The sequence below is a fragment of the Mesoplodon bidens genome, assembly GCF_964165515.1.
Source record: "Mesoplodon bidens genome assembly, chromosome: 1".
Taxonomy (NCBI): Eukaryota; Metazoa; Chordata; class Mammalia; order Artiodactyla; family Ziphiidae; genus Mesoplodon; species Mesoplodon bidens.
The window spans coordinates 39784985-39807564 of record NC_138176.1 but is presented as its reverse complement, the minus strand read 5'-3'; the positions used below and the strand labels follow the sequence as shown (position 1 = coordinate 39807564).

The 22580-nt window shown below is 37.0% G+C and overlaps 1 protein-coding gene and 1 long non-coding RNA gene across 5 annotated transcripts in view; one reads left to right on the top strand and one right to left on the bottom strand.

Annotated features, from left to right (window-relative positions):
• ATAD1 (ATPase family AAA domain containing 1) overlaps positions 1 to 14458 on the bottom strand; it is a 53435-nt gene extending 38977 nt beyond the window's left edge. The window contains exons 1-3 of one of the 2 annotated variants that reach the window (XM_081232160.1): positions 14404 to 14458; positions 11258 to 11432; positions 1130 to 1228 (exon numbers count right to left, since the gene is read on the bottom strand). In XM_081232160.1, the coding sequence (XP_081088286.1) occupies positions 1130 to 1228; positions 11258 to 11432; positions 14404 to 14447 (318 nt within the window). In that variant the 5' untranslated portion in view covers positions 14448 to 14458. Of the gene's footprint in view, positions 1 to 1129; positions 1229 to 11257; positions 11433 to 13803; positions 13938 to 14403 lie in introns of those variants that run through there. The other variant, XM_081232161.1, reaches the window with a different exon arrangement.
• Positions 14459 to 14545: 87 nt separating this feature from the next.
• Positions 14546 to 21900, top strand: LOC308621844. 3 transcript variants are annotated; one of them, XR_014016512.1, is made up of 5 exons: positions 14546 to 14763; positions 15139 to 15276; positions 18579 to 18670; positions 19227 to 19322; positions 20121 to 21900. It is a non-coding gene; the product is annotated as an uncharacterized lncRNA (long non-coding RNA). The 3 variants fall into 3 exon arrangements; XR_014016513.1 differs by having other exon boundaries at positions 18576 to 18670; XR_014016514.1 differs by having other exon boundaries at positions 15139 to 15289; positions 18576 to 18670.
• The last annotated feature ends 680 nt before the right edge of the window (positions 21901 to 22580 follow it).

The following is a 22580-nucleotide window of genomic DNA, read 5'->3' as shown; positions in this document are numbered from 1 at the left end:
AACACATTTATTTTCCACCATAAAATAAAAAGTGAAAAAGCGCAGCCAGATCTGAAAAAATCATCACTGACTTTCACTGTAGCTATAACAAAGAACTGAGTCCATTTCAAATGGAGGATTAATTCTGGAAAGGCATGTATGTCTCTGTGCACACAGATATTAATAGACATTATAGATCTTTATTTCCTAGATTTGGAGGATATTGTATTTCACTCTATTTATTTACACCTACTGTTATAAAATATTCACAGAGGATTTTACAGTTTATAAATTACATTAATCTGATGCTCAAAATAATCCTTTAGAAGTAGGTAGAGCAGGTATTACATTGTCCCCGGATTATACATGAGGGAACTGAAACTCAAAGAGAAAATAATTTACCAAGGCCATAATGGAAAAACTGGGATTCAGAATCTTGTGCTATCATACTTTATAAAAAATCTAGATTTGAACTCCAAGTCAAATATCCACATGACTTAAAGCAGTAATTTTATATGCCACAGAGGTGAATATATCAAAGAACAGGTTTAACTAAACAAATGTGCACAAAAAAAGTTAACACAGCAGGCCCGAGACGATTATCCTTGTAAAGGCCTGCTTGCGAGGCTAGCCCCTGGCTGGAGTATGGGAGATACTCAGATTTCGGGAGAGTTTCCTCCATTTTCCTGATGAGAACAGCTCACTGTGCCTAAACTGTTTGTGCAAACGATATGGTCTATGGTAGATACCTGTTTTGCTTATGGGAGTCTAGAATTTTGACACGTTAGGAAGATGCAGTCTATGTGACCAGTCCCAATTAAAACCCTGGGCCCTAAGTCTCTAATGAGCTTCTTTGGTAGACAGCATTTGACAGGTGTTCTCATAACCTGTTGCTGAAAGAATTAAGTGCACCCTGTTAGAAGACACTTGGAAGCTGGTGCCTGACTTCCTCCAGACTTCATCCCACGCCCCTCTTTCTTTGCTAATTTTGCCTTGTATCCTTTTGTTGTAATAAATTATATCCAGGAGTATAACTACACTGAATCTTGTGATTCCTCCTAGAGAATCATCAAACCTGGTCATGGTCTTTGGGACCCCTGATACAAAATGCTAGACAAAAAAAATATTAAATAAGATTAAAGATACCTACATGCATGTTAAGAGGGTCTACTAGATGAGCAGCAATACTCATTTCATATTCTGAAAGCTTCACATTTTTCACACCGATTTGCTTCATTAATTTTTCCGCCTAGAAAGAAAAAACAAGCAACCTCCTTTAGTTTGATATTTAGACACTGGCACTCCATAACATGTAACTGTGAAGTCCAAAGAGCAATGAACAGACATACAAGATTTTCCAGAGATATTCTATGCCACTTGTTTCATCCTTCCCCATTCTTAAGTCCTTAAGTAAAAAAAGATTTGAAGGTCTACTCTACAGAAACCAGGGCAATTTAAACCAGCTTTTGGGAAATGAGAACATAGGGTACATGATTGAAGAGATATATACACGGCCTCTCATTGCTCCAATGAGATTCTAAGGTCCAACTTGATTTCTCTTTCCTAGCAGGATTATCATGACAGGTGAAAATGAAGCCTCAAGATGAAAGATCGAGGGGTTAAGGCTATCAAGAAATGGACAACTGGAGTTTCTTTCCTTCAAATGACAGAGTATCTAAAAACTGGTGCCCAACTTTCCTCAAATTACCCATGTATCTACAACAGGTGTTCAACGTAACTAATTTCAAATTGTTCTGAGATACTATCCTTTTTAAAGTCAATTCTTGGGGCTAGGCAACCAGAGATAATAAAAATAATTTTCAATTAGAAGTATACTTGCATATATTTTTAGAGCTGGGCAAAACTAGCCTTAAAGCTATAAGCTCTAGCAAAGCAACACAGCTTTCAACTAAAATAAAAATAATGTTAACAGTAAAACATTTACTGAGTGTGCCAAATATTATGCCAAAATACTGTAGATGGATTAACTCATTGAATCCTCAGACAGATCCTATGAGGTAGGTACAATTTCTCCCCAACACAGAACAAGAAACTGAAGCGTAGCTCAGACTGTTATTTGTCTTAGGTTAAAAATTAGCAAATGGAAGAGGCAACATACGAATCCAGGCAGTCCCAACTCTAGAACCTATACTCTAACCATCATATATATTACCTTGGTTTCCTCAGTTACATGACTGGAGTTTGTGTCAACTAAAGAGTCTTTAAAAATCTAGACATAATATATTCAAATTTCAATTAAGTGAACAGTTTTAGAAATGAAGGTGCTCCGATAAATCATATTTACCTAAATTTTTGTTGTTACATTTTCCTAGAATACTTTTGATTATATATAATCTTGCTATTTGTCAGGGGTATTGCTACTCTTAAAAAAAATCACATCATACAGCATTACAGTTATAGACTGGTTAGAGGATCAGGATGTGTGTTGATCATATCCTAGTAATATAGCATTTTTTTTAAAAGAAGTGCTATGAACCACATCATTTTTCCTATTTAGCCATCCTCTGAATCAATGGATAAAGCAGCCTTTTCCAGATTCTTTTATCTTTCTTACAAATTTCTTCTCTTTCACTGACTTTAAATGTGTCAGCTATGAACAGTATCCTGTTTTCTGTACCTATAATAGAATTAATTTCTCTTCTTTTCCTTTGTTCTTCTATAAATGTGAAACCATCCCACATGTGTTCTTTCTAGGCCATGCTCTAATATGCTCTAAGTGGTTCTCAACCAGGGGTGATTTTGGCCCCCTAGGGGACATTTGGCAATGCCTGAAAATAACTTGGGTGGGTGGGGCAGTGCTACTGGTATCTAGTCAGCAGAGACAGGGATGCTGCTAAACAATCAAGAAGGCAAAGGATATCCTGCCTCCCCACCCCCATCATCTGGTCTAAAATGTCAGTATTTGAGAAATCATGCTTTTCTATTAGCTACTTGCCCTTAAAATTTTACTCTAGGCCACAATTGCCTCTTGCTACCTTTATTTATATTTGGAATTTCCTAAATAAAAATTATCAACTATGTTGTTTACTTTATAGAGACAGAAAACACTATAGTTGAGTTTACCTAGAATCTTTTCTCCATAACAGCAGTTCCATTTAACAATGTCTTCAGGTTGCATTAATAACATTGATAGGAAAGAGAAAAAAAATAACGTTTATTGAGCACCTACCACATTCCTGGAACTGTGCTGGATACGGTTTACAATCTACCCTTGAAACCATCCTGAGAAGTAGCTATTATCCTCATTTTTCAGATGAAGAACTCAAGGGTCAGAGAAATGTAAAGAACTGGCAAGATTACACAGCTATGAATTAGCATTACCAGAGCTCAAACTCTGATCTAATTTCAAAGCTCATGTTCTGTTAAAACACTAACATTTCTCATTTGGGAGAGCAGAACATGCTTAACATACAAGTAAATGAAAAGAAAGCACCCCAAAACACATCATACCAGTACCAAACTGTGTTCCAGGAACAAGTTATCCAATTGTCTAGCTTTGACACATTTAACTGAGCCCTTATTTCTAAAATGTTTTACCTAGAAAAACAAAATTATGATTGTACTACTTGAAAAATGGCTTATGCTCATGCAGTACTTTACTGTTTACAGCTTAATGACAATTATACTTTCTAGTCACCCACATTTGCTTGGTGTTTAAAGTGGGTCTCTCCCACTCTGTGGAGGGAAAACGGTGAACTGTGGCTGAGGAGTCAGAGGTAGGAGGGAAACTTACTTTTTACTTTTATACCCATCTTTTCAACTGTTTCATAGTGTTTTTTATCCTTTCACTCTATTTCACTTTTTCTCCATGTAAAGTATTATTTAAAAAGTAAAGAAGTGGAGAAATAGGAAATAGTGAACTAATATTTCTGCCTAGAATGAGGAAGGAGGAAATGGAGTAAAGGAGCAGCAGAATAGAAACACTCATTTCATAAAGGTTCTAAAAGATTCATAAAATTGGTTGTTCTTCTGGAAGAATAATTTTAGAAAGTTAGAGATAGCACAACAAGAGTGAAAAAACAAAGATGAACTAATTCAACTTATTTCAAAAAACTTTTACTGAGGTCATAGCTGAAGTACTCCAATTTTAAGTGTAGACAGAGGAAATTGATATAAAGCTTTAAAAAATACATTTAAGTAGGAAATAGCAAATAATTTGAAGAATTATCTTTATACATTAAGTATAAGCCTTTACCACAAACTTACATTAAAATTCTAACAAACACCCTTTTCTAGACATGCGGAGACAATTTTCTTCTCTTTTAGCGTTGGTGCACTTACATCTTCTGACTTTATCGTATAACCCAGAAGTTGCTGGATAAGATGGCTTTCTACTATAATACTCTTCTGCTATGTTACTGTATAAAACACTATAATGCACTGAGGTTTATCTCGAGTTTCCCTCTTGTTGCTTTTCTTTCCTCATCACTTCTATCTATCCCCTTGGCCACTCAGGCAACACTAACTGCTTATTCCTTATTGATTTCCCATCTGAATTTCCTTATTTACTTCAGCTCAGTCTTCTAAGATTCAGCTCCAGTGAACCATGGTTTTAGGGCCACTTGATGGGTAATGCAGTTCACAATGGCTTCCTGGTGTCAACAAATGTTAGCTCTTCCAAATGGTAACTGGCATTCTATGATGGCCGCTCTTAAAAACACCTGGCAGTTGAGAGTTCCAGTTTAAGATTTCAGTGTATCAGCCCTTCACAAACTATTTCATCTATTACTTATATCAAAATAACTGAAATGAAGTTTTGAACCTTACAATATCAATGATAGGACTAAAAATAGGGAGACATTAAGTTAATGACTAAGGTCACAATATATGACTTTCATGTGTATGAATTCTCAGTAGTGAATCTTTCCAGGCCTTTGACAACTAAACTACAATCTCAGGAATATTATACAGTCTAATTAATATGCTAAACAAAATACTGTATATACAAATGCCCAGGAGAGGTCAAGCATTAAGTTATTCATCCTGTACTTGAAAGCTCTTTAATAGTACACCTAGAGATTCCCTGTTTTCTAACTTCTCAATTAATCCAACCCATCCTTTTATTACAGACATACCTATCAAAACTCTTGTGCTATATCTCAATATGATCCAACAGTGGCACGTGCCCAGAAAACCCTTGTCCCTCTTTAACACTCTGCTGAAACCATCTCCTCTCTCATTACCAATTAAATATCCCACATTTAGTGAGGCTGGAAGTTTTCCTGGCTTTAGACTAGAAATTATTTACAAATATCCCGTTTAATCCAAACGTAAGACTACTTACTTCTAGGTTACTCTTCCTGATTTGAATGCACCTATGTCATCCTTCACCTTTCATCTCAAAACTGCACTGCCTTTAAGCTCACATCAGGCCCATGGATTATCTGGTAATCTCAAAACGTTATCTAAGCTTTTATAGTCAGTGTTCTTCCTCTGTGACCACAGGAGTCATACCTTCCTCCTCTCCCACATTCACACCTGATCTTTGCACTCAATACGCACTCTAATTCCTTAATTCCTTTCTATACGCCAACTAAATTATCCCCCATCTGACTTTCTAAATGGCCTGTACCACAGAATGTCTTCCTTAGAAACATACGATTCCTTACACTTATTGTTATACCAGTTAGCCCTATCTTCAACGCAGGTTCAGCACCACCATTCAATTTATCTGCCCCCAACCTGCTGAGAAATGCTCAAGAAGTTCATAAAAACAAAATAATTGAGTTCCTAATAAACTCATGCTTTCTTCAATTATGCCCTAATGTTCCATTACCTACTATGATTTATCTCATTATATACTAATCACACATATTTACCTCAGCAGGTCCCAAACCTCCTCCACTCCCAAGCACATTTAGCTATAACCTCTCCCCTTTGTCGAGAATAAAACAGTTAACTCTACCTTAAAAAGTTCCTGTAACTACCGATCCCAATCCCTCCTGGTTCTTCCAGGACCTACCTCCCTCCTCTTTGGCAGCAACTCTCCACCTGCTCCGCTAGTCTTTTCCCCTTTCTTCTTTACCTTTCCCTCAGCAAACTCTGCAATGACTATGTTCTTTTACTTCAAATTACACTTGCTGTCCCCACTGAACGGAAATTGCTCTCTTTAATGACTTCAATAAATCTACTGATTGCTTTTTTCGTTCACATTCCTCATGACATCTTCTCCTGGATCATTTTATAATACAACATTTACAACCAATTCTCTTTTGTAACCTTCTTTTCCCTTGGCTTTGGTGACTTCACACACACAGTGATTTTCCAGATAGTGGGAAAGAATTTAAGAAGGGGCTTTTAAAAATTACATTTAACACCCCACCAACTTCTCCAAATTCTGATGTTTCAAAATGTAACATCTTTCCATTTGAAAATAACTGCCACAGTGAACCACTGTTACAATCTGCAGTATTTTGTATACTTCAAGGTAAGTTGGGGTGGGAAAGACTGGTACCAACAACTTACATTATTCTGGTTTTATTCCTCCTCCTCTGGCCACTTGTTTTTCTAAAAAGTGCTTTCATTAAAATTAGATAGGTTAAAAAGAATATCTTTAGAACATGCAGATGAGGTATACAGAACCACAGAGTAGGTGCTCAATGAATATCTGTTATATGAATAAATTTAAGTCTTTAATCCCAGGAAGAGATTACTGTGCACGGAATCAAGCAGAAATCAAATTTTATTCCCTCCCATATAGAGCCAATGGTCTAAGTATCGTTTATTGAAAAGTCCATCCGTTCTCCAATAATTTACAAAGCAAAGCCAGTTATGTCACACATCGCTTCCATATTACAGGTAGGACTGTTTCTGGACTCTATTCTGGTATATTTGCCAATCTACCCCTGTGCCAATAGCACATTGTTTTGTTTTTTAATTAATTTATTTTTATTTTTTATTGATTTATTTTTGGCTGTGTTGGGTCTTCGTTGCTGCATGCAGGCTTTCTCCAGTTGCGACGAATGGGGGCTACCTTTGTTGCGGTGTGCGGGCTTCTCATTGCAGTGGTTTCTCTTGTTGCAGAGCACAGCCTCTAGGCTCATGGGCTTCAGTAGTTTTGGCTCGCGGGCTCCAGAGCGCAGGCTCGGTAGTTGAGGCTCATGGGCTTAGTTGCTCTGCAGCATGTGGACTCTTCCCAGCCCAGGGCTCGAACCTGTGTCTCCTGCATTGGCAGGCGGATTCTTAATCACTGCATCACCAGGGAAGCCCGCACATTGTTTTAATGACTATAGCTTTATTGTAAGTCTCGATATAAACAAGGCAAATCTTTCCTCCCCCAACACACGTCTTGTTTTTCAGGAGTGTCTTACCTATTAATAAACTTTTATTCCTCAATATAAATTTTAGAAGAAAAATACAACAAACAAAAAAAGTCTTTGGGTATTTTTTAATTGGCACTAAATTGAACTTAAGCCTTCAATAGTTTTATAATTTTCTCTATAAATATGTTGTATAACTTGTGTTTGTCAGTTACTGAATATTTTTGATGCTACTGTAAATAGTATCTTTTAAAAACTGCATTTTCCAACTGTGGTGGGTATCCAGAAATACAGCTGACTTTTGTGTACTGATTTTGTATCCAGCAGTCCTTAAACTCTTATTAATCCTGATAGTTTATCTGTAGGCTTTCTTTGGCTTTCTATGTAAATTATATTACCTGTGAATAATAACTGTTTATTTTTTTCCGATACTTCTACCTCTTATCTTTTTTCTTGACTTATGCATTAGCTAATAATCAGTAAAAATGTTAAATAGAAGTGATGACAATAGGCTTCCTTGACTTGCTCCTAACCATAAAGAAAATGCTTTCAGTTTTCTACCATGAACTATGTTTTCTGTAGTAAATTCATTCTATCATGCTAAAGACATTATCTTTTATTCTTATTTTCTAAGAGCATTTCTAAAAATCAAGAATGTTTAATTTCAACAAAGGCCTTTGCTACATTGATATGATCATAGTTTCATCCTCAAATCTGTTAATATAGAATATTAATATATATGCATTTTTAAATTAATATATATGTATTTTTCCCCTCAAATGAAGCCAGCCTTTAATTCCTGGGATAAATTCAACTGGTCATAATATATTATCTTTTTTATACACTGCTGAATTCAGGTTGTAAATATTTTGTTTAAGATTTTTACATTCATTTTAAGTTTTGGAATTGTTGTTATGCTACCCTCATAGAAAGGTTTGGTGAGTGTTTCTCATTTTCTACACTCTGGAAGAGTTTATATAAAATTGTTACTATTAATTTGTTTCTTAAATGTTGCTAGAATTTGCCAGTAGAATTCTATGAGCCTGGAGTTTTCTTTATGGAAATATTTTTCCAATATTAATTTATTTCACAGTTATGGAACTATTCATGTATTCTAATTCTTAAGTCAGCTATGGTAATTCATAATTTTCTAAGAGTTTGTAAATGTCATTTAGGTTTTCAAATTTATTGACATACTTATTAATTGTCCTTATTTTTAATGTCTGCAGCATCTGCTATTGCATGTCTTTTATCATTCCTAGTAATACTTATTGGTGGCTTCATTTTTTTCTTGATTGGTTTTACAGAAGTGTCAATTTTATCAGTCTTTTCAAATAAACAACTTTTGGTTTTACTGATTTACTCTATTATATATTCATTTTCTATATTTCTATTCATTCTCTCATATTCTATTTTCTACTAATTTATCTTATCTTTATTATTTCCATTCTTTCACTATCTATGGGTTTATTCTTTATTATGTCCATTCTTTCACTATCTATGTTTATTCTTTATTATGTCCATTCTTTCACTATCTATAGGTTTATTTTTTATTAAAAAAATATTTTTTCCAGCCTAAGTTGGATACTTTATCAATTTTCTACCTTTATTTTAATAAAAATACTTCAGACTATAAATTTCTCTCCTTTAGAGACCTCACCACTCTCAATACAGCCATCAGCATCTATCATAGTGACAATTACATAAGCTCTCAACAAATATTTGAATGTATAAATCCTAATGGTGGAAGGAGGAAAGTGGAGGAGTAGTTTGGGAAAAAACCCACAACTGATAGACAGCTACATAGGAATAGCCCTGGGGCCTACGCCATCTCACTGAGACTCACTGCTCTACTGAGTCCAACTACTTATGAGCATCTGATAAGGAATCTCCAAAGACTGACCTTTTTCCTGAGATTCAGACCTACAATTTCAACAGTTGGATGAACATTTTTCTGGATTCCTACCACCAACACAAACTCAATATGCCCAAATCAAGTGTCATTTTCCCATATACTTGCCCCATCTACAGATTCTAAAACTATAAAAGATACTATGAATCTCTGAGGAGTCCAGACAAATCTCAGATTCATCTGTAAGATGTCCTTTTTCTTTTCTCTGTCATCACAAAGTCCTTCCAGCATTCATCTATTTCACCCATTCCACTCCTTTTGTCACTCCCTTATTCTAGGTCTTTGCCAGGATTACTGCAGTCTATAGCCAACAGACCTTGCTCCTAGTCTCCCTGAGTCCAATTCCTGTTACATGCTGCATACAGTAAGGTATCCTTAAAACACTGCTGTGCATATCACCCACCTACTCAAAAATCTTTCATGGGATGTACAATGGAGAAAAGATAGTCTCTTCAGCCAGCAGTGTTGGGAAAGCTGGACAGCTGCATGTAAATCAATGAAGTTAAAATACTCCCTCACACCATACAAAAAATAAACTCAGAATGGCTTGAAAACTTAAATATAAGACATGACACCATAAAACTCCTAAAAGAGAACATAAGCAAAACATTCTCGGACATAAATCGTAGCAATGTTTTCTAAGGTCAGTCTCCCAAGGCAACAGAAAAGCAAAAATAAACAAATGGGGCCTAATCAAACTTATAAGCTTTTGCACACCAAAGGAAACCATAAACAAAATGAAAAGACAACCTACAGACAGGGAGAAAATATTTGCAAATGATGCTACCGACGAGGGCTTAATTTCCAAAATATACAAACAGCTCATACAACTCAATGACAAAAAAACAAACAACCCAATCAAAAAATGGACAGAAGACCTAAATAGACATTTCTCCAAAGACATACAGATGGCCAATAAGCACATGAAAAGATACTTAACATCACTAATTATTAGAGAAATGCAAATCAAAATTATAATGAGGTATCATCTCACACCAGTCAGAATGGCCATCATCAAAAAAGTCTACAAATAGATTTTTTTTTTTACGTGGACCAATTTTAAAGTCTTTATTGAATTTGTTACAACATTGCTTCTGTTTTATGTTTTGGTTTTTTGGCTGCGAGGCATGTGGGATCTTAGCTACCCGACCAGGGATTGAACCCGCACCCCCTGTATTGGAAGGCAAAGTCTTAACCACTGGACTGCCAAGGAAGTCCCCCAAAAAGTCAACAAATTATGAATGCTGGAGGGGGTATGGAGAAAAGGGAACCCTCCTACACTGTTGGTGGGAATGTAAATTGGTGCAGCCACTATGGAGAACAGTATGGAGATTCTTTAAAACACTAAAAACAGAGTTACCATAGGATCCAGCAATTCCACTCCTGGGCATATATCTGGAGAAAACTATAATTCAAAGAGATACATGCACCTCAATGTTCACAGCAGCACTATTTACAATAGCCAAGACATGGAAGCAACCTAAATGTCCATGGACAGATGAATGGATAAAGAAAATGTGGTATATATTTACAATGTAATACTACTCAGTCATAAAAAAGAATGCAGTAATGCCATTTGCAGCAACATGGATGGACCAAGAGATTATGGTACTAAGTGAAATAAGTCAGACAGAGGAAAACAAATATCATATGATATCACTTATATAGAATCTAAAATATGACACAAATGAACTTACTTACAAAACAGAAACATTTCAAATGTCTCACAAAGCACAATGTATACCATTACTGAAGAAAAAATTTTTTGTTTAGTCTGCTGAAAAATTTTACCTAGATTCCTTCACTTATAAGCTGACAAAAATATTCTAATTAGGCTATTCATAACAAAATACTGTAATATTTTTATTCTTCATCATTCTTTCTTCTAAGTTGCTTATACAGTCAAAAGGATTTGAGAAACAAATACTTTTTTTAGGAATAATGAAATTAAATATTACATAAAAACACATTTCCACATGGGTCTTATGGAATTTCTTATTAATTTCTAATTCCACTATATCCTTAGTTTTATGGGAAAATATTTGCTAGCTACAAGAAAAATGATCCTCAAACATTTTAATCATACCTGTTTCTGAGCTTCTACTTTCTGCTTTCTGGTTGGATCAATCGCATCTACCATCCATTTGATTGTAAAGTATGTTACTGCACCAAATATTGTCAAACGGAAAATTAAGCCAACAACTTCATTCCGACTCAAGGGACGAGAAAAGGCTTCAGCATGTACCATCTTGATTGTTAACCTTGAAAAACAAACAGAAATGCCACTAGGTAGTAACTAGATTCATTAAAATCAGGAGACTGATAGGTAGCGTAAACTAAGCAAGAAAAACTTTTAGTCAAATTCAACATTACCTACCTTAAAAAAGTGTTTTATTTAAAGAGAAATGGATTTTTAAATGTTAAGTAAATAAAACGTAAATAAACACATTTTAATCTCCTCTTGGAAACTGAGATTAGAATTTTTAATAAACTTTTCTAAAAGCTCATATAATTTAAGTAGAGAACAATTCTATTTGAAAAATGCAGTAAACATCTTAAAGCATTTACTGTTTTAATCAGCTTTTAAATAATTATGTCAGGGAACCTAGAAAAATAATGACTATAACACTTATCCAACTGAAAAAAGGCAGCCCAACAATGAAATACTTTACTAATGTGATGGTATACCAGGTAATTTTTGAGTGAAATTCAAACTGTGAACAGACTCACTTTTCCCTCATACTTACTTTTAAAGGCTTCCAAGGCCTGCTGAAATGTATACATGCTATTTTCTCAACTAACAAGTGACATGAAATTTTTGGAGCCATCTTATTCTTTCCAACAACTTAGCTAAATATGAAACAACAGAATCTTCAAAATGTTTGACCCACAACTATACAGCTCTTACTCAAGATAATGAGGAAAAAAGGAGGCAACATGTCTACTTTTACACATATGCCTAAGCAGTTACATCAACCACAGCTTGGCTTACAGGAGGCATGCACACCTGTATCAAAGGCAATGACCACCCAGTAGAATAAGTTTTTTATGGATGATGTGACTATCACATTTTGAGATAGAATCTCAGCCTCAAATAATGCCATTATACTCTCGCAGCATAGGAGTGTGCTGAGTGCTATGTGACTCAGGGGGAAAAAAAAGTAGATTTTGCATTCATGTGAAAAGGAATAAAACAAAATTTGTACAGATGGCTCAGAAACAGGTGAAAATTAGGTACTTCATAGACTAATATCTATGGTCGTTCCAGCTCTAAAATTATTGTTTCTATTCGCACTAGCACTATTCAGTTAAAGATTCTCTTCAATCATTCCAACAGAATTGCTGCCAGAATTTTGGAAGATTTCCAAAAGAAAAGTCAAGGATTCCAACCTTCTGCATTACTGGGAGACATTCACTTCACAATAATACATTATTTAATTTAAACTTAACTAAATAACTGAAAGCCTTCATTCTGGATAAAGAAATTTTGGCCTAGGGATGTTAAATAATTCAATTCATACAATAAAACACTTACTGACCATGTATATAGAAAGCCTACTATATACTGGGTATACAATAATAGCTAAGACACAATTACTTTACTCAAGGAATGCATAGTACAGTTATTATCTTCTTAAAAATGAAGCTAGAACAACCAACCACCCCACCAACAAAAAAATGAAGCTAGAAAGAAGACACTTGGTTAAAATCTTTCATGTAACAAATCAAATTGTGCTTTCTTCCATCAGCATGGATTCCTAAAGATGGGTTAACAATACTCTCCTTCTAGGAAATGAAAAATTGTCTTCCCTAGCCTTTATTCCAACACAGTAAATTTGAAAATGCAGTTGTTATATGTGGTATCATTATGCGGGAGTAATACTCACAGATGAGAAGAAACCAACAGGCAAAATAAAGATTTATTAACTTAAACTAGTGATATTCGAATAAAATGTTTTCATTTATTTAAAGTTTGAGTGAGTAGCGATAAAACTGCCACCTACTGGATGTTCACTGAACTACATGAACTAGGACTGCTATCAGTACCTCCCAGTCATCAAGAGAAGTTTTTATATCTTTTAAAAAAATCAAGACACAAAACCTCCGTTAACTATATACTTTACTATAATTAAATTATTAACCGCAATACAGTACTCTGGACCTATAGCCACTTCTAAAACAGTCATCCTTCTTTTAAAATGACTTCAAAATCCTGAAAGGACACTTAAACTTCTCCTTGTAGGTTGTAACTGTATACACTTTATTATACACTCATTTATCATTCATATGACATAGATATGCCTGCAATGTAAGGCCGTTACGGTAACAATACCATTACAGCAGAATATATAATAAAAGTTGCACATGCATACAACAGTAGGGACTGTATTTCAATTCTGTATCAACATCAGGATCAACAAATACACAAATATACACATAAACATAGATGGTGCCATGTACAAGAAATATGGCAAAACACTGTAATTCAGAGTTATCTGTTAGGCAAATATGATACCAGATAGTTTCATTTTAAAGAGTTCTCCATTTCAGGGTAGAAAAATTAAAAATCGTACCACCTCGTCAATGAGCAGCTTACTGACAGGTTAAGGACCAAGAGTAGAGTATTCATACCATAGCATTTCTCTAATTCACCGCAGTGTTTTACAAAGTTTTTCTCAACCCCAGAAGTCCCAGTTTCGCAGACATCAAGGCCCTATGAACACAGCCTATGACAATGAAAGCCTGCCAACCTTCACATAAAGGACAGGTTATTATTAACACCACCATCCTCTGCGAAAGCGTGCCTAGGCTTGAAGAACCTCCTTCACTTTTGCACTAGGTGGTAGCAGTGCCTGTGCGACAATCAGACCCGCTTCATTCTGTCCGTCTTTGCCTAGGACCTCGGTTCTGAGGTCGCCCGGAACGACCTCAAGCCCCCGCAGCGACCCGTCTGCCTACAGAGATTTCCTGGAAATGGCCTAACTCTTGGGGGCAGCGCTAACGGAGACCTAAGGGCCTAGGCCGGGCCGAAAGCCAAGGCGGAGCCCGGGACGCCCTTGGAGGTTAATCCGCTGGATACGAAGGGCTGCGAGAAGCTGAGGGGCGGCAATGAGGTGGGGCATGGGAGGACGGCACGGTGACCTTTCCCACTCGGCTCCCCGGACCCGAGCCAGTCCTTTAGGTGCTTTAGGGAGCCCGTCCCACGAAGCCCCACGAAAACCCGCTACTCACCCCCCCAGCAGAAGAGCGGCCGCAAGAGGCCCTAGCAGCCTCATACAGGAAGGAAACGCCGCCTGGGAAAGAACGCTTCCGGGGGGAGTCGCGGCCCGCCCCCTCGCAAGGAGCATGCGCCACCGCGGCCGAGGGCCTGGAGGGGCGCGTTTCCGGGTTTTGGAAGTGGTGCGAGGGTGTTCGGCGGGAGTGAGGTCACGCTCCAGATTCCTAACCTGCTCTCTGCTGGGCGGAACCTCTGAGTTTAGCTGAGTCTCGGAGATGGAATTGGGGCAGGCGCTTGTCACTTAAAGTCCGTGCCCTGCTCGCGGGCTCCTGTCGCAACACTGACAAATCCGGGAGCCTTCGTGAGAGTGCAAAGTGTGTTCTGTGTTCCCCGCAAAGAAGTTCTTCCTTTCCCTTCTGCTTGATCCTTACCTACGCCCTTCGCCCGCCTCTCCAACCCCGGCTGCAAACCCGCACGCTGCTGTTCTGTCGTTTAGCCAAAGCTCTGACGCGCATGGCCAACCCCCCACCCCTCACCATCTGTCTTTCAGTTTTTAGGGTGAGCTCACCCTCCTCTCCCTTGTCTGCTCCGACGGACACCTGGGGGTGGCGCCTGAAAATCTTTCTGCGGAACGATTCTGCAGCCTACCGGGGCAGGCCTGGTAGTAGGGACAAAAGAGGGCATCTGGTAACAGGTTTTACACTTCGGTGACTTCCCTTTTTCTTTTACCCGCTTCTTTCCCTTTGCAGAATGAGAGATGAGGCACCAGAGGTCCCCAGGGAGCAAATCTGAAAGCCAGCGCCTCCTGAGCAGAGGCTGCCAGGGGCGAGACGACGTTAGACATTGTCCCCAGATATAAGAAGCTTCACTTCCTTCAGACAGAGGCGGTGAGACTATGAAGTAATGGGACAGTTCCTCTTACTACGCTCCTCGGGAAGGCAGTTTGTGCCTCTCTGCTTTAGGCATCATCCTTGATGGCTAAAATTCTGCAGCCTGATTGTTGAATGTAGTGAATGCTACCCTTGTTACAAGCTTGTGATACTGTAGTGATGATCATAGCTACAGTTTACTGAATGTCTACTAGGTGTCAGGCAATATGCTTTTTTTTGCTTCACATCCATAACCTGAATTCCTCAAAAAACCCAATCCTCTAAAATAGCCATTATTTTCTCTTTATTTATTATTTATAGATGAGCAAATTTTAAAGCTTAGAGCGGTAAACTTTTTTAAGTTCATGAATCTAAGAAGTGGCAAAATTTTATTGGGACCTAGATCTGATTCAAATCCTACACTTTACATTCTCTCTTTGAAATTTGATACCAGTTAAATTTTAAAATCTAGGTGAAAGAGGTAAGACCACGAAATGACAAAATCTTAAGGCTTTAAAGGATAAGGATGGGATGACAGGAATGCACGAATGTTTAAAAACTGTGATTGGGTTTATTGACAAGAATCAGAATGGAATCTAATACGGTAAGTGGTTCTTGTTTTGCATCCATGCCTTTTTGTCTATTTTTGTGTATCTACAGCCATAAAATAAATTATAAAAAAACTGATATGAAGCTAGGTTTGGGAGTGCTAGTCTGATTATTCATCTCAGAATGATTATGAGACCAGGATAATATTTACAAGTAAACACAAGCCATGTGTTCAGCAGTCTTAGAAGAGACTCTCCACTGGGTCCCAGTGATTATCCTCAATCTGAGTCATTGCTTGGGATGCTCGTGGGACTATGCCTTGACAGAGCTCAAAGGTAGAGGTTATTGAAGGAGAGAACTTTAGGTTTTGTGGCTCGTGAGGATAATCATACCCAGTGGTAAGGAAAATGAGCTGAGAAATTCAAGATGGTAATGGATTTCCATCATCCACTGAGTGAAACTGGGTCAACTAAGAGCCTCACCTGCTTTTCTCTAAGGGCCAGGATAACTGACCTACCCAGTTTGTCTGACATTAAGGGGATTTCTAGGACATAGGACTTCAAATGCTAATACAGGGAACGTCTCAGGCAAGCCATAAGTAGTTGGTCACCTTACTAGGGACATCCTAAATGAACTCTAGAATCAGGTGGAGCTCTCAGTATGGTTGCATCTAGACTCAATTCATCTGCTTAATATCTGCGGTATGATTGCACAGGAAAGGAAATTGTGGGTAAAGTAATCAAGACTGACCATAAGGAGTCTACATGCCCTCAAATAAATATTGCTGCTCATTCCTTTTCCAGTGGTTTGGCTATAAACTGAGTACCTACATCTATACTTTTTGGACCTAATATTCATTTAGCAAATCCTTAGGAAGCCTCCTATGTCTGGGCCCTAAGACATCAAATGACTGCCTTCCCATATACCATGTACATTCATTTCCAGCAATCACTAAATCAGCTATTCTTCCAGAATAGAGCTGAGTGAACATATGCTTTTCATCCCAGGATAGCTTTATATAATCTCTGGCAGCACAAAACACCATATTTGGCCCACAGTAGGGGCTCAATAAATAATTCATTATATGTAATATTAATCAGGAAATTATTACAACAGATTTTTGGTAGACCTTCTGAGCCTTCCCTCCGTGATGTCAGAATCAAGATATTAAAAATAGTTATATTTACTGTAGAAAGTTTTTGTTTGTTTTTAAACTAATGCCTCTTAAGGCAGTTAATGGCAGTTCTCTCCTCAGGGAAGTGAATTTTCCTTTGTTTTTGTTAGTTGAATGGAGGTGTGATAAGTTTGCTCTGTAGCTAAGGTCAATTATTGCACTGGACCCTTGAAGGGGAAAGGATGCCTTAGATTAGGAGCTGTAGAATTTCACTGTGAGTCTATTCACTTGGACAGTTTGGCAAAATGCAGGTTCCCAGGTCCCAGCATTAAAGGCTCCCATTTAACTGCTCTAGGTTTTGTCCCAGGTATTTGCATTTTGAATAAGCATCTGAGATGATTTGGTTATAGGTAGTTTGGGACCACACTTTGACGAACTCTGCCCTAGTCAGTGATAAATTTTAGATGTGTTTTTGCAAAAATCTCTTCTGCCCCAGCCCCAAAAGCCTATCTGGTTAGCTGATCCATTAAGCCAGCTGGGATACATCAGGAAATCAAGGCAAGGAAGCCTCATGACAAGATGCAGAATAAAGTGTCTTTGGAAGGAGAAACAAATCTGAAATCTTTGGATAAATAAACATGGTAAACCTGACCCTTTTCATTGCACATGAGAAATGATTCACTTGACAGTGATTTAGAAAGAGCAGAGCTTCAACAAATAGATAAAATTATATAGCAGTAATTTCACCAGCATAAGAGTCACTTGGTAACCTTGGTTCTTTTAAAAATAGTTCATTGGAAAAAATAATCATATTATTTTGATAAGTTAAATAATAGAATGGGTGGGGAAAGAAAAGCAAGAATATGAAGCTGTGTCTAAAGCCATGAAAGCACTGAGAAAGGCTAAGATTAGGTGCTTGAAGCTCCAGCAGAAAGAGTAAGATGGAATCAAGGCAAAAATAATGGAAAATTAAAATTTCAACAGATTGGAAGGAGTGGAAAGATGAATTGATAGCTTCATTCTATAAAAAGCACAAGAGCTAAAAAGACTCAACAGCAAAGTTCAAAGAACATATTGTTGTAAATCTACTTTTCATGCTTTTATGTTTTGAAACTTTGTACATAATTTAAAATGAGTATATATAGAAATTAGTGTATATGTATTTTTCTCATATTATCAGGGTAGCACTAATCCACAAACAGTCTTACATTGCTTCATAATCCTTTTTCTCAAGCACTACTGCCAGTTGTACATTTTTTACAGTTTATGCTACCAAGAAACATTTTCTAGAACTTAGATATTTCTTTTACATCTGCAATATTTTGTTGTTTAGCTTTAATACAGTACTGAAAATGGACTGTTCAGGTGATACTATCTGTGGAAAGTCAGGATGGATCAAACCAGGGAATTGCTTGGGAAGATGTCTAACCCTACTGTAACCAACCTTACATTAGCAAGAGCTTTAAGGCATAAATGAAAGAGTAAGCTCCCTAGGATTTGTTTGGGCCCTTCCTAAATGCCCTTCCATATGATTTTTTTTTTTTTAATGGGAGAGGAGTTGGGAGAGATTGGGTAAGAATAACAAAGATATGAATTCATCAGTCAAAATAGAAGAAACAGTAGTTGAGACATTAATTCTCAATTCCTGTAACAGCAGATTGATAGATGAAGCATAAAACAAGACCAGATGCTGTGGTTTCCAGGATGCACTTGGCTTCCCATCCTTTATAACCTGGAGCATTTTTTCCTGTAAGTAGGTCATTTGCTTGCTCTCATTTACCTGATTCTAGGAAAATGCCCTTGAAAGTATTTGGAAAATAATACTTTTTGTTAAGCTTGTGCTTAACATTTTAAAAGTTAAGATTGCATGAAACCTCCCCCACCCCCTTTTCTCTATTAGCCAGAATAACTTGTAACCTTGTAGCATAAGTGAAACTAAAATGGACAAGAAGAATTCAAGATGTTTTATTTTCTAAGGACTAAAATTTGTGTCCATAGCACTGGCATAGTACTCATCTCACAGAATTATAATTGGGGTTTAAGTTTCTGTATTCTCCTATCAGATGTGCAGTTCTTGAAAAAAGAGGATGCCTAGGACATAGGAGGGGCTTAACAAATGTTTTAATTAACTGATTCCCCCCACCAATCTGACATATTGAATGAAGCTCTTCAGGCACCATTCTAATAGATTTACAGTGACCAGGGAGGGAAAAAGAGGAAAGAAAGGCAAATGGTCCAAAGATAAGGACATGTGCAATCAAACCATTTTACTGACCATAATTATATTATTGTCCTGTCATGACAGGTCTGTTCCTGATGTGTCCACCAGAGACCAGTCCCATCAGGTATCCATAGGGTTTAAAAACATGGACATTGCAACCCAACAGACTTGGCTTTAGATGTAAGATCTGTTATTTACTAGCTCTGTGACTTTGGGCAAGTTATTAAGCTCTCTAAGCCTCAAGTTCCTCACCTTTAATACAGGGACAAAAGGGGTACTCACACCATGGAGTTGCACTGAGAATTAAATGAGACAGTGCATGGCAAGTGCTGAGCTCTATGCCTGGCACTTAGCAAGTGCTCAATAAACATGTCATTGTAATACCTCAGATGTTATTTTCATTATACTATGAAGTGATATTCTTTCATTTCCAGAAGCCCTGTATGGACAAAGATTCCTTCATATCTCCTTAGTGTTTGCATGAGGACTTCACCTCTCAAGTTGTCAACTGTGGCATCTTGTCTGGGAATGTTTATCTTCTCTGACTTGTGAAGAGGCTATGCCTCTGTCTCTTTGAACTCTTAGTTCTCTCATTCTCAGTTTTAATACACCCCTCTGAGTGAGTCTTACTGATTAGTATTCTATAAACCATTAATGATAGTTATATAAAACCTGTAAGATTCCATCCTTGTGACCCCCCAGACAAATAAGTTTAAAATATTGGTCAATGAATGAAAATGACTATCTGGATATTTCTCAGTTCACTGAAGACCATCATTAATATTGGCTGTCGTTCCCATTCTGTCTAATAACAGCCATATATTGAGCTTACAATTCTTGCTCTCGTGGAGTTCTGAAGACTCAAATGTCTTGTGAAAATGCAAGTCTTCATAAAACTATTGATTTTTTTTAAGGTAGAGGTTTAACCTATCTTTCATCTCCATTCATTATTTGTTTTGGGAAAACTTCCTTACTTAGATTGCCGAGTGACTTTTGCACAGAAGAAAGAAATTAGTTCAACGGATGAAAGTGAGATGCTGAACCAGATTTGAGATTTTAGAGGTCAATCCTTTGCATGTTTTATCATTTCTTCGCAAACTACAACCTTTTTGTTACCCTTGAGGACTATCATAACATCAGAGCTGCTATTCTTCATACAATATTTCATTCATTTGAACATAACATGTTTTTAAAAAAATATTTACTATGTGCAACTCATGGAAATGCTCCTAAAATTGGGGGAGTTCTACTGAGCAAAAGAAATGGAATATCCTGTTTAGAGACTGAGTGCATGGCTTCCAAAGGCAAGGGCAAATCTTGCTAATTTTAGATGTTTAGGGATGAAATGTCTACTAGACCTTGTTTCATCTTAGAGAGGCCCAACAGTAGCGTACTAGCAAGCTAATGTTAAATTTGCCCTCCCCACCTGTTGATTGCCAGTGTTTCTGGAAACAGAAAAACAAAACAAAGGGGTAAGGAAAAAAAAAAGTCTGTATGTAACTTGAGTTAGAGAAGTGCAGGAAACAAATCAAGTATACAAAGTTAGCAGTGCTCAAAGTCCATTCAGCTTCAGAATAGTATACCTGGTAGAGTTCCACAAACCTTTCTCTTTTCTAGCCTGCTGCATATTAAGTTTAAATGCCAGAACCATTCTGAGAGCTCTGAATGCCCATATAAGGCCTAGAGCCAGAGACATGCCCCACACCCATTTCTTTATATTTTCTGAATTCCCCAGTAAACGAGAGATCAGAAAAAAGGACAGTAAAGGAAAGGAGACAAAGAGGTTGACTCCCCAACAGTGTTTTCTTCCCCTTTGGTGTTTTGCAAAAAGCTGAAGAGATGCTATAATGATTCTTTAACCAACTGAAAGCAGCGTTAGAATTCTGTCTAGATATTCTTGAACCTCTGACTGGGCAGTGTTCCACCTTCCACACTCCATCCATCATTCAATACTACTTATGCTAGATAAACTGGCTTGCCATAGTTTATTATCATGTTGTCCTCACAGACTAGTATTCAAGGAGCCTCCCCTGACTACTTCCTTGGGACTCTTGGAAGTAAACGGAGAAACAGTTTAAATGAATGGTAAAAACCCATGAAATACAGTGATTGTTTTTTTTTTTGGGGGGGGGAGTAAATAATCATATGTCTTCACTTGAGAGAATCATAAGGATTTCTAGCACACGAATACACATTCATAGCCCAAAACAGAAGACAACTAAAAAATCTCTGCAGAGGGACAGCATTTCCTCCTCATTCCATAGGAAGGTGGGGATCTATGACACTCCATTTTAATGATCATCCCCAAATTCCGTTTCTGTGCCCAACACAGTAAAGCATTTCCAAGTACAGAGTGTCAGGTGAACAACAAACAAACAGCCTCTGTCAAAATAGTTTGAAGCGTGCAAGATGTAGATTATTGAGTACAGTACTTGAAAAATGCTAAATTATGACAGTCCTCAATGACAGCTCTGTGACCTGTCTCATGTTAGGTAGCCTTTCTGGGTTTCTACCTCTGAAATTGAAATAGGTCTACCAACTTCATAATTCCGTGATTCTGTGATTCGTTCATTCTGACCTGTATGTGGGAGAACTTTTGTTTAAATTTTCTCCCCTTTAGAATCCAACAAATGAATGCTAAATTTGAACTCAGAGTATACTTTAACATATTAAGAAATTATAACAATTTCTAACAAGACTTGTGTACTGTACTACCTTGTCAGCTACCATTTTGCCTGTCATAGTTTTGTTACAATGTGGTTTTGTATGTGTATGCTTAAATTTTACAATCTGTGATCTCTATGTATGTATGTATATATGGTTGAGTTTATTTAGTTCCTTGAAACCAAAGCATTAAATATCAGTAAGGGCTATATCAAGAACTTTAAAAAAAAGAAGTGTGGTTAATACAAATTCCATCTTCCACAGAAGATCATGGCTTTCAAAATATGAACTTGTGAACAACCTAGGGAAAAGATTCTTTTCTACTTTATAACTAACTTTATTGTTTTATTCTCTTCAGAATTCCCTATCGAACTTTCCAATGAGGGTTTTATCTAACATGGCACTTTTCTGGAATGTAACCATCACTACCCCCACTTAGTGAGAGATTACTATAACGAATAGTGAAAACACTCACATAGATTCTCATGAATCATGTTTTAATTGAGAGCTAGCCAAAGAGGAAGGGTGGAGAGGTAAGGACATAGATTTATCTCTGCTTGTGTGTTCATTTGTACTTTTATTAAGAGAAACAACATTTTCCTCTTTTTTAAATAAAATCTCATCCTCTAGGAAGTAAATTCAGGAGTAAGATGCTCCACACCTGTTTTGCGTAGTCCAATTGATTGTTAATTTCATTGTCTTTTTTTTTTTTTTTTCCATTTTTTTTAAGTTTATTTATTTATTTTTTTAATTAGTTTCTGCTTTATAACAAAG